We start from the raw sequence: 12,350 nt of genomic DNA on the forward strand, positions 1-12,350 counted from the left end.
ACGCAGCGTCAGGTGGGTGACCACACAGGCGAAGATGAAGGCCGTCAGGAACGAGAGGGAGAGAATAAATGCGTAGAAGAAGCGGTAGTTCCGTCTCCCCACACAGTTGCCCACCCAAGGACAGTGATGGTCAAACCGTTCTGGAAAAGGGCCAGGGGAGACGGGTTAGTGTCCCTGGCCTGCGACCAGCACAGGTGTTCAGAGGCCTCACGCCACGGCTGGGGCTTTCCTCCCCGCCAGGCTCTCTGCACGCACCCACCCACCATTCCTCGGACGCTCCCTGCTTCTGGACCTTTGTGCACAGGTTCCTACTGCCCCACATTCGCTGTCTCTTCACCTGGTTAAGGGTAATTCCCCCTTCATGACTCAGCTGCAAAGCCACTTCCTTAAGAAAGCCTCTGATCCCAGACAAGGTGAGGGCCCTCTGTTATCCGCCCCGTTCCTTATCTGCAGCTCTTGGCCCATGTGTTTACATACTTATTGGTAACTAGTGGCCTGGCCAAGGACCCCTGCTCAGTTGTAAACTCCATGAGGGGGCCTGTTTTGGCCTCACACTGAGCTGAACCCTAGGGTCCAGCAGTGCCTGGTACAAAGATCCACAAAAAAGTACTTGTTGCCTGGCCTATGACCCTGGCCACATGCCAACCACCAAGGATCCCCATTCCTTGCTCTAGAACTAGAGGCCCAGGGAGGGGCTGGGCTGCTCTGTCACTTGCGGAGAGCTGGCATGAAAGGCCCGGATCACACCCAGACTGGTAAGGAAAGTCCTCTGTGAGAATATGGATCACAAGCCCATTGCAGGCCTCACACCATGGCCAGCACTCTTCACGGGGGGGTGGGGGGGTGGGGGGAGTGGATCCTCAGGGATGAATAACACTCACTGAGTCACCCACTTCCCTGCCTACTGTCATGGGTGTTCCCTGCTGTTCTCTCACTCGGGGAGCGCTGAGCTAGTGTGATGAGCTCACTGCCTGGAGACCATACACAGTCACCATGGCTCAGCTTGCCTGGGTCCTCTTACATAGCATTTCCCTTATGACACCCTCCCAGGGGCACACCCCCAGTCCCCATCAGGGCTGTCTGGCCTCTGGCGAGCAAGAAGAGGAGACAAAACAGTCTCCGGTTCCCCAGCAACCACTGCAATTGTGGGTCAGGAGCTTAGCTTCCAATCCTGGCTACATCCTCTCCACCTTACCAGCTTGAACTCCTCTGTTCCCAGATTCTTGTCCCTCCCAAACCCTGGGAATCAGATCCAAAGTCATTCAGTATAGCTGGCCCTGGGCCACTGGATGATAAATCATTCTCTTTCTGGCCCAAAAGTATCTAGAATGTTATTGCTCCAGTCTCTGGTTCCTGGAAGCTTGGACCTACTGAGAACCAGGCTGAGGCCTGGAAGAAGGGTCCAGGGCCTCTCTGTATCTGCCCCATACTTCAGAGCTGGGGGAAAAGAATCTACCAATCCTGGGCTGAAGCCAAGATACCACTGGTCACACTCTGCGCCTCTCCCTATAGCCCCTCCTCGGTCCAAGCGAATTTGGGTGAAGCAGACTTCCTGCCCAGCTCTGGCTGATTCAGACACAGCCTCACCCCCATGAGTGACTCCCCTGTCTCCAGGGCTCCCTGCATCACTCCCTGCTGCCTCCCACTTACCCACACAGTTGTCACAGACACTGCAGTGTGACGTCCGTGGTGGCCGAAACATCTTGCAGGTGAAGCAGTACTTCAACTTGACCATCTGCCCGTTGATCATCACCTCCCGGGTCCGAGGGGGTGGCCGGTATGTGGAACTGCCTGTGTTATCTGAGGGTGGGAGGAGAGGGAGATGGGGGATCTTCGAGCCCAGAGCCAAGAGCCCCGGCTGGGGAGAAGCCACTGCTCCCTAGTGGGGACAAGAGAAGCCTTCAGGAAACCGCTTCCTGGGAACAAGCCACTGGGATAAAAGGCAGGCCCAAGGCGGGGACAACTATGAAGATCTGCTACCGCCTACCGAAACTTGCTGCGTGCCAAGCCCTGTGCTAAAGCTTTACACACCGGCTCACGCACCACCGGCCGTATACAACTTTGAGAAGGAGACCCTGGGAAGACTTAGGGAGGTTTATCTGAATCTAGTCAAGCCCGAGCTAAGTTCCAGTTTCCAGGAGGTTCAGGAGATGGAAGGACAAAGTAAACAACACTATGAGAAAGCAATCAGATCCAGAATGTGGGACGCCTACAAGACCACTGGCCTGATCTCTAACAAAATCAATGTCACTTACAAAGAGAAGGAGATGGCTCTAAATTAAGAGACACGAACAAATGCAATGCACGATCTTAGATTGGATCCCGTTTTGAAAAGCAAAACAAAACACAGCAACAAGAAAGACATTTGGTGGGGAACTGGGGAAAAAGGAATATAGGTTAGAAATTTGGGAGCTATTAATTTTCCTAGCTGTAATAATGGAATTGTGGTCATGCAGGAGGCTGTCTTTAGACTTTGGAGACACATGTTGAAGTATTTATGGATAAAGTGTCTATAATGTCTATAATTTACTATGAAATGGTTTACAAATTATAAGCATAGGGGTGTCTGGCTGGCTCAGTCAGAAGGGCATGTGACTCTTGATCTTGGGATTGTGAGTTCTAGCCCCATGTTGGGTGTAGAGATTCCTTAAAAATAAAGTCTTTTAAAAAATTAAAGAAAAAAGAAAGAAATTATAAGTATATAAGATATAAATAAGAGACACTAATAACAACTATTTAGATAGTGAACATGTAGAAATTCATTGTATTTTCCCACTTTTCTGTATATTTGAAATTTTTCATAATAGAAATTTTAAGTGGAAAAGAAATGCAGAAATATATTGTACTCATGGATTAAAAGACTCAGCATTAGAAATGGATTTATTCTCCCTAAATCAATCTGTACATCAACATAATTCAAGTCAAAAATCCCAGTATGGGCCGCCTGGGTGGCTCAGTCGTTAAGCATCTGCCTTCGGCTCAGGTCATGATCCCAGGGTCCTGGGATCGAGCCCCGCATCGGGCTCCCTGCTCCGCGAGAAGCCTGCTTCTCCCTCTCCCTCTGCCCTGGCTTGTGTTCCCTCTCTCGCTGTGTCTCTCTGTGTCAAATAAATAAATAAAATCTTTTTTTTTTTTTTTTAAGATTTTATTTATTTGAGGGGCGCCTGGGTGGCTCAGTTGGTTAAGCGACTGCCTTCGGCTCAGGTCATGATCCTGGAGTTCCGGGATCGAGTCCCACATTGGGCTCCCTGCTCGGCGGGGAGTCTGCTTCTCCCTCTGACCCTCCTTCCTCTCATGCTCTCTGTCTCTCATTCTCTCTCTCGCAAATAAATAAAATCTTAAAAAAAAAAAAATTTTATTTATTTGACAGAGAGAGCACAAGCAGATGGAGAGAGACGGAGAAGCAGGTTCCCTGCTGAGCAAGGAGCCTGATGTGGGACTCGATCCCAGGACCCTGGGATCATGACCTGGGCCGAAGGCGGCCGCTTAACCGACTGAGCCACCCAGGTGTCCCAATAAATAAAATCTTAAAAAAAAAAAAAAAAATCCCAGTATGTTTTTTGGGGGAGATGAAATTGACAAATTCAATCTAAAATTTATACAGAAATGCAAAGAGCCATGAATAGCCAAGGCATTCTTGAAGGAAAAAGCTAAAGGACTTATATGACTAGATCTCAAGACTAATGATAAAGCTCTAGTACTTAAGAAGGCCTGGTTTGGGTGCAAGGGTAGAAATGCTGATCAATGGAACAGAAAAGAGAATCCAGAAACAGACCTGACATGTACAAGGGTGGGGGGGGAGGGTCCCGGGACACTGCTCATATAGTGTTTCTTGATCTGGGTGCTGATTATATGTGTGTGTTTGGTTTGTGAACACTCAACAAACAGAACACTTATGATTTGTACACATCTTGTAAGCCCATTATTCTTCAGTGAAAACTTAACAAAAAGAGGTTTAAGTAACTTGTCCGAGGTCATGAAGCTCAGATGCGGGTGAACAGGAATCCGAACCCGGGTCTGCCACATGCAAAAGCCCACAATTCTACCCACTGAACCTCTTGGTCCCCCAGGCCTCAAAGGACCAAAGTCCCCAAAGCAGTGGCTCCTTCCTGGACAGAATTCTGACAGTCCCATGAGGCTGCTTGTGATCCCCAGCCCTTAGCAATGTTCCCAGCTGTTGCTTCTACTGAATGCACTCCCCAGACAGCATCTCCAGTTTGGCCACGTGCCTCCAGCAATAACTTACGGACTGCCTACCAGGGGCCAGGCACTATTCTAGGCGCCTGGCATGCATCAATGAAGCAAACGGACTTGGGTCTCACATTCCAGTTACCAAACAGACTCTTGCTAGGCTGTTCACCATCACCCCAACCACCGTGTGTTTAAAATGGAGCTCAGCACCCGAACGTTTCTTCTCTAAAACCGGCAGCAGGGTAAAGGGCAGGGGGTGTGAGGTCAGTGGACACACTCTGAACCCTGGTTTTGCCAGACTTGCTGAAGTCAAGTGAACTTCTCTGAGCCTCGGTTTTCTCACCTGTAAGATGGGAGGAACGGGTAGAACGGAGCATGAATCCTGGCTCCACCTCTCACTAGCTGGGTTTCTCCTAACGACAGCATATGCTAGATGTCCGACCGGCAAGTCATTTAATCTCTCTGTGCCTCTGTTTCCTTGATCACTGAAATGTGGATAATAACAGTACCCCCATCATAGGGCTGTTGTGAGGGTTAAATGAGTTAATATACGTTAAGTGGCACAAAGTAAACACTGAAGAAGTGCACAGAATTATAAAGAGAAAGAAAGGAAGAGGCAAGGAAGAGGAAACACTTCACTGAGCACCTACTATATGCTGAGCACGTTGCATACATTATCTTCTTGAACCCCGAGAACATCCCAGGAGGTAAGGTTATCATTACCACCTCTAGGTCACAGTTAAGGAGACTTTTCAGTGAGGTGAAGCGACGTGCTCGAGGCCACTCCCAGCTAGGAAGTGGCAGAACCCAGATGTGAACCCAAGTTTCCAAAAACTTGGGTTTGAGGTTTTTTTTAAATTTTAAAGTGTCACAATGAGTGTTATTCAACCCTGCCTGGTTCCTTATTTCTGCCAGCGGCACAGTCCATGAGCTGGAAAGAACCTCAAAGAACATCTAACACAGCCCCTAGCACAGAGTGAACACTTGAAAATTGTCCCTTCACTGCCCGCTTCTCTTCTAACCCCTTCAGTTTACAAATGAGAAAACAGGCCCAGAGAGGTTAGGGAAGTTACCCAAAGCCACAGAGCCAGCGAGTTGCAGAGGCAGGGAAACTCCGTTTGGAGACCCTTTGCAGACCCTTCCTTCTCCCTTACCCCTTCACGGCCAGTCGCTAGGCCTCGTCAGGATCTTCCTTCATAATCTTTCACTCTCCTCCCAATGCCCTAACCCAGGCCCCTATCACCAAACAGCTTCCCCAGAAGGCTCCCTGCTCCCAGCCCCTCCGCCTTCCAACCCCCCTTGCACACACCACCACATTTCTCTAAATAACCCCTTTTGAGTTACAACCCTTCACTGGCCTCCCCTAAAAACCAGATAAAGGACAACTTCCTGTCCTGATACTAGGACCCTCCACAATTGGGCCCGACCTCTGCTCCTGGCTTTTCTCCCACCACTCCTCCCCGAGTCCCTGCAGCTTCAGCTTCCTGCCCCTGTTCCGACCAAGCCCTGGCCCCTGCCTTCTCCTTGCTCACCAGGACTCTCCTGCTCCCTGTCCAGTCTTCCAGAAGCTTCTCCGAGCACTGCTGCCATGGGGGCTCTTGGTGCCTCACACCCAGCGCCTGCTCCCTGCTGGGCTGTGATGGGGCTGCTGTGTACGGGGACGCTGGCTCTCCCCCTAGACCGCATGCCCGCTGAGGGCAGGGCTGGTGGGAGAAACAGGCAGTCCCAGGCCTATGAGCCATCGGGGAGCAGGCAAAGAGGAGAGAATACACGCTGTGGACTCAGGCAGGCCTAGAGTTCAAATCCTGACCCATTCCCGAGCTAGTGCCGTCAGGGAGGGGACTGAACCTCTGTGAGCCTGTGGTTGCATGTGAAAAAGCAGACAAATAACAACAGGCTGGAAGGCTTATAGAAGGATCAGAAACAGTACCTGGGAAGGAACTGGCGCTTGGTGAGTACTTACTAACAGCTGTGCTGGCACGGGCTCCGGAGTCTGCAACACTAGGTTTGAAACATGATTTTGCTGCCCACTCGCTACCGAAGGAAGTCCCTTCACCTCCCGGAGCCTCGGCTTCCTCATCCGTCAAGTGGAGAGAAGACAGTCTCAGACTCACAGGATTGTGGCAGGGGCTCAGTGCGATGCGGCAGGACAGCCCTGAGCCCGGGGCGAGATTCACAGGAGCCTCAGTCCTGACACACAGTTCACGCTGGGACACTCCAGCTTGCACCGTTCTCCACCTCTTTCCAAAACTCTTGGTGCTACTCCAAACCCAACCTGTAACCCTACCCCATGGGCCCCAGGTCCACCTCTCGTCCCTGCCCACTGCTGGCTTCCAGGCTTGGACACAAGCTTTGAAGCCAGACAGATATGTATGTGGCCCAACCGCAACTAGTTATGTGATATGGGTCAAGTGGCTTAACTTCTCTGTGCCTTCATCTGCTAAAAAAGAAAATGGGACATAATCAAACTTGCCTCCTAGTGTTGTAAAGGAAGATGAAGCGAGAACTCAGCAAGTGGGCTTATTAGCAAAACATCTAGCACTGGGCCAGGGCTGAATAAACACTAGCCATTATTATTATTGTTCTTCCCATAGAAAAACTATATTCCAAACAACTTATTTACCAAACTTCAGAACCCAACTCATCCGTGAGTGAAGGGCAGCCACAGACCCACCTGAGGAAAGAGGAGGAGGAAATTCCTGGAATCCTCACTTGGGTTCCCACAGGCCCCCAGGCAGGGAGGGGATTCCTACCAGTATGTTGTGGCCTCCGGGGACCAGGCTTCCTCCTCTCGAGAACGCAGAGAAAGAGGAAGTAAAGCTCTGCACACCCAACTTCCTTGGGCTGCTAAGAGCCGGGGGCGGGGGAGAAAGTGTCCCCCTGGAGCAAGGGAGCCCCCCAGATGCACCAGGGCCCTCACCAAGTTGGGTCAAAGGAGGCCTTGCAGGGATGCCCCTGTGAATGTGCAGGGATGCCCCTCAGCCTGTCCCACTGTTTATTCATGCAAACCAACCCCGGCGCTGGACTCCTCCTCCATGCATTCCTGCCAACAGCTTATTAGTGCCAGACAAGTCCCTCTGCCATTCCTGACCACAAGGCTCCGCCTCTTAAGTTTCAATAGAGACAAACAATTTTCAAAGTGCACTGATATTCCCTGTCTCACTTGATGCACCAAAGATGCTCTGGGCTGGGCAAGGGGGTATGTACCCACATTTTACAGATGAGGACACGGACTTCACTCCAATAGTATGTATAAGGTAGGGCTGAAATTAGAACCCTTGTCTTCCAAACATTCTCTCAGACATTACCAACTACTATGTCAAGATATTGTACAAGGCCGGGGGGTGGCAGGTGAGGGGAGAAGAGGCAAGTACATACAGATAAGTCAAATATGGTTCCTTTAAAAAAAATAAATTAAAGGCTCCTAGCTGGCTCAGTTGGTACAACATGTGACTCTTGATCTTAGGGTTATAAGTTTGAGCCCCACACTGGGTATAGAGATTACTTAATAAAATAAAATAAAATAAAATAAAATCTTGGGGCATCTGGGTAGCTCAGTCAGTTCAGCATCTGACTCTTGATTTCAGCTCAGGTCTTGATCTCAAGGTTGTGAGTTCAAGCCCTGCTTTGGGCTCCATGGTGTGGAGCCTACTAAAAAACAAAACAAAACAAAAAACAACAACAAAAACCTTAAAAATACATAAAAAAATAAAATTTAAACGAAAGTTAAAAATAAAAATTAGGAAAAAACGGGGGGAGGGGGCGTGCCTGGCTGGCTCAGTCAGTAGAGTGTCCCCGACTCTTGATCCCGGGGTTATGAGTTCAAGCCCCACGTTGGGCCTAGTGCTTCCTTTAAACAAGACAAAAAACCGCATTTGCTTTGTTCACCTAGTCTAGATATTTGTTGAAGAAAAGAAGGAAGAGGGGCGCCTGGGTGGCTCAGTTGGTTGAGCGTCTGCCTTCGGCTCAGGTCATGATCCAGAGTCCTGGGATCGAGTCCCACGTCGGGGAGCCTGCTTCTCCCTCTCCCTCTGTCTACTGCTCTGCCTACTTGTGCTCTCTCTCTCTGTCAAATAAATAAATAAAATCTTAAAAAAAAAAAAAAAGAAAAGAAGAAAGAGTGGTAAGAGATGCTATTTCTGCCCTAAGGGAATCTAAGATCTACTCCACGGCTTTCTGCTTCGGGTTTTCCCCCAAGACGTAAAAAGGCCTTTCCTGCTAGCAAGGCCTTCCTGCTGCCCCCAGGCACGTAGCCGGGGCTCTAAAGCCCCTGGGGATGTGGTAATGAGGGGCAAGGCTCTTCCCCCTGAACACCTGTGAGAAGCAAATGAATCTCCCCACACTTCCTCCCTCACAAGGGCCATGCTATGGGTCTCTCCACAGCAACCACAGCCCAGGGAGGGGAGCAGGCCGGCATTCTGCAGTCAGAGCCAGATGCCTGGGTCTGTGACTGAAGCCCCGTGGCTGGCGGGGAAGGCCCCGGGGGCCGGCATGAGCTACCGAGCAGGCTTTCGTGAGGGAAGGCCGGGATCGCCACCCGCCTTGCTGGGTGCTGACTGTTGGCCTTCCATTGCCCCCCCCTGTGGAGGAAACAGCGGCAGGGTGGGGTCTCCCCAGCTTCTAGGTCAGTGCAAGGTCAGCCACAGTGCCCAGGCCGTGGGTCACCGTAATCCCCACGTGACCATTTCTGTTCATGCCAGAGGCTTATGGAGCGCCCACCACCTACCAGCTGAGGGACAGGCCGGAGGACACAGGAAGAGCTTGGCCTGAGGGCAGAGGGAGCAGGTGAAGTGGATAATCACCGAGTCCATGTAAGAGGCACTGTGAGTCAAGTCTGGTGACTCTGGGGCCAGCCTGATCTCATTTGGGAACCTGGCCTGGCCACCTGTTGGCTTGTTTCTTTGAGGAAGCCCGCCTAACCTCTCGGAGCCTCAGTTCCTCACTCAGTAATAATCATATCAGACTTGTCAGATGGTGACGGGAATGAGAGATAGAAAGGCCGAACCCACAGCTCGAGGATTCATGGTATGACTGGCGTCTATACTCGATCCCAGGGGGAACGTGTGGGGTGGGGGCTGGAGGCGGCATTCAAGGAAGCAACAAAAGGTGAAGCATAATTAAGCTGGATCAGGAGGAATGAGCCGTCTGGCTCACCAGGGAAAGAGGGACAGCGGTAGAGGGGGCTGTGTGAACAAAGCAAAGGCACAGAGGCGTGAACGCGCACAGCGTGGCTGGGGGCTCCGGGGGCGGGGGCAGGTAGGCTGGGCTTGGCCTTGAGCCTGCAAGCGAGCGCACCTCTGCGGGCAAGTTTTCAGGAAGGGGGAAGATGATCTGTTTCCTGGCCGCAACACTAAGTAACATTGATTCATGGGATCAGAAAGTTAGCCCCTTTTCTTTTTTTTTTTTTTAAAGATTTATTTATTTATTTATTTGACAGAGAGCGAGAGATAGCGAGAGCAGGAACACAAGCAGGGGGAGTGGGAGAGGGAGAAGCAGGCTTCCTGCTGAGCAGGGAGCCGGATGTGGGACTCGATCCCAGGACCCTGGGATCATGACCTGAGCCGAAGGCAGACGCTTAACGACTGAGCCACCCAGGCGCCCAAGTTAGCCCCTTTTCAATTTTCTTTCAAGCCTTTGACTCCATCAAGAGGAAAACGCTTGACTTCTAATACCTAAGAGCTGTGATCAGGCCTTAAAGTGACTATTTCTGCAGGCAAGTGTAACCACCAAGAATCTGTAACATTGTTATGTTTTGTTTTGATGATTATCTTCTATTAGGAGTAAGAGGCTTTCCGCTTACAAGGGTGATACAAACTTTCTTTGTAAGATACATTTCAAAACGGGGCGCCTGGGTGGCTCAGTTGTTAAGCGTCTGCCTTCGGCTCAGGTCATGATCCCAGGGTCCTGGGATCGAGTCCCACATCGGGCTCCCTGCTCAGCAGGAAGCCTGCTTCTCACTCTCCCACTCCCCCTGCTTGTGTTCCTGCTCTCGCTATGTCTCTCTCTGTCAAATAAATAAATAAAATCTTTAAAAAAAAAAAAAAAAGATACATTTCAAAACGAAATGCTTAAAGGAAAATACTAAGGAAATGAAGGTACAAGGTGAGATGCACAAAGCGTAAACATCATAAAGGCTGGACCCAAATAACCGAACTTCAGGAAGTGCTGCTGAGGCCACCAGGGAATCACCCAAATCCTAAGCCAGGGAGGCCTGGGGCCACATCTGGGTCTTGGAGAGACAACTGTGATTGCAGGGAGAAGCCAGGTGCTGGGGCCTGGTCGGCAGAGCCAATCCGGGTAGCAAATGGGGCAGGTCTGCCCTAGGGCAGTGGGCTTCAGAAGGGCCTGGGGGGAGACACTCTGGGCACAGACAAGTTGCGGTCCGTGACCTGCTGGGTGGTGGCGGAGGGAGAGGCAGCCTTATGTCTGTTCTGTGAGCTGTAAACGTGTCTAGGTCAGGGTCTGTTGCTCTGATCTGGATGTTTCTATTGTCTCCCATCAGACTGGGAGCCTCTTGGGGGCAGTGTTGGCACCCCTTACCTCTTTTCCAACTTCCCAGAGTGTCTGGACTCTGTATGGCCCTGTAGGGAGACCCAGCTGCATGGGTCACCAGCTGACAAGTCAAGATCTCAGACCAGGGTGACCAACCGCCTTGGTTTGCCTATGACTGAGGGGTTTCCCAGGACACGAGACTGGAAGGAGCTGGTCAGCCCACCTCAGACGGTCCTTGTAGGGCGGCAGCCTTGGGCTAGAGCCTGTTGGGCTGGAGTTGCTGGCCTATGGGGCCAAAGTGAGAAGCCCACAGTCTGCATGGGCCCCAGTAATCATCAGTTCGTGTTTATATGAACAGCACCATCCACCTCGAAGCTGGTCCCCAGCCTTCTCGAAAAGGCTCAGTGACCTTAGTCCTTTTCGAGAAAATATATTTCACCCTGATGAGACACCTCCTGGCCCCACCCTCAAATCTGGCTCCCGTTCAAGTTTCAGAGTTCAAAGGCCTCAACGATGTCACTTCCCAGGCATGGCAGCTGTTCTCAAAGGGAAGTCTCCAACCCTGACATTTAGGGCCCCAAGTGACTAATTCCACCCCATTCTCCAACCAGAATTTCTCTAATTCTTTGAAGTAGTCCTCCTGTTCCAGCTGATATGGCCTGCTCAGGGTTCTCTGCCTGTCCCCGCTCCTTCCCCCTCCGTCCTCTCCTCCTCTGTTCCACCTGCAGGGAGGGCTCCCTTCACACATATTCCCATGCCTGAACTCCACCCAAACCTTAAGCTTTGGCTCAAGGCATCTCTCCATGAAGCCTCTCCACATCCTCCAGGCAGAAGATGCTCCTGGCTTCTCTGATCCTCTTCCAAAGCCTACTCGTCCCGGGGCAGCTGGTCACCCCTGCAGGTGTGGTCACACACCACCTTGGACTGAGCTAGCCTGGAAACTGCCTGAAGGCAGGGTCAACATCAGATTTGTTTTTGGCCTCCCACCTCCTCCGCCTGTACTCAGGAGTCAGCATATAGAATTAACACATAAGTGATTAAAGCCATAATGCCTAATTGGGAGAAGTTCCAACTATCTCTCCATCGGTCACCTGGGGACAGCAAGGAGGGCCTCTACAGAGGCTCATCCATTCAGCCAACATCCCTGGACCCTCAAGCAGCAGACTAGGTGAACAAGACCCTCACTGTCCAGGAGAGGCTGCTGGGCCTGCCCAACAACTTTGTAACAATCACCGTGCAGCACAGGGCCAAGAAAAGAAGGACAAGGAGCTCTGGGAACGTGTCATGGAAGGTCTGGCCCAACTGGGGTCATGAAAGCATCTCAGAGTACAGAGTACCTGGGTTGAGACATACGAATGAAGACAGTGTGGCCACCGAAGACCAGAGACATGTCCCTGTGGCCATCTCAGAAGAGAAAGCAAGGGGTTTGGGAGTCAAGGCACATAGTCCATCTCCATGCCTCCACTCCCTGGCCGTGTGTTCATCTGCCTCAGTTTCTGCATGAGCACAGCAGGGCTGTGGGGAGGTTTTGTGGGGATAATGGATGGGAAACACTCAGTACACAGTCAAGCGCTCCCCAAACATGGGGGATTACAGTTGTTATTATTACCCACACCGCTCACAGGAGGCCAGAGGATTCCAGGCGGCCAGATCTCCAAGCTCAGGCT

At 51.2% G+C, this 12,350-nt stretch overlaps 1 protein-coding gene across 5 annotated transcripts in view; it reads right to left on the reverse strand.

The window, feature by feature from the left end:
- The window catches only part of ZDHHC18 (zDHHC palmitoyltransferase 18), a 34,248-nt gene that overhangs the window by 15,686 nt on the left and 6,212 nt on the right, over positions 1-12,350 (reverse strand). For all 5 annotated transcript variants that reach the window (XM_078073601.1, XM_078073600.1, XM_078073598.1 and 2 more), the window contains exons 3-4: positions 1,651-1,800; positions 3-140 (exon numbers count right to left, since the gene is read on the reverse strand). In XM_078073601.1, the coding sequence (XP_077929727.1) occupies positions 3-140; positions 1,651-1,800 (288 nt within the window). The remainder of the gene's footprint in view (positions 1-2; positions 141-1,650; positions 1,801-12,350) is intronic.

Source organism: Halichoerus grypus, chromosome 5 (genome assembly GCF_964656455.1).
Source record: "Halichoerus grypus chromosome 5, mHalGry1.hap1.1, whole genome shotgun sequence".
NCBI classification, from domain to species: Eukaryota; Metazoa; Chordata; class Mammalia; order Carnivora; family Phocidae; genus Halichoerus; species Halichoerus grypus.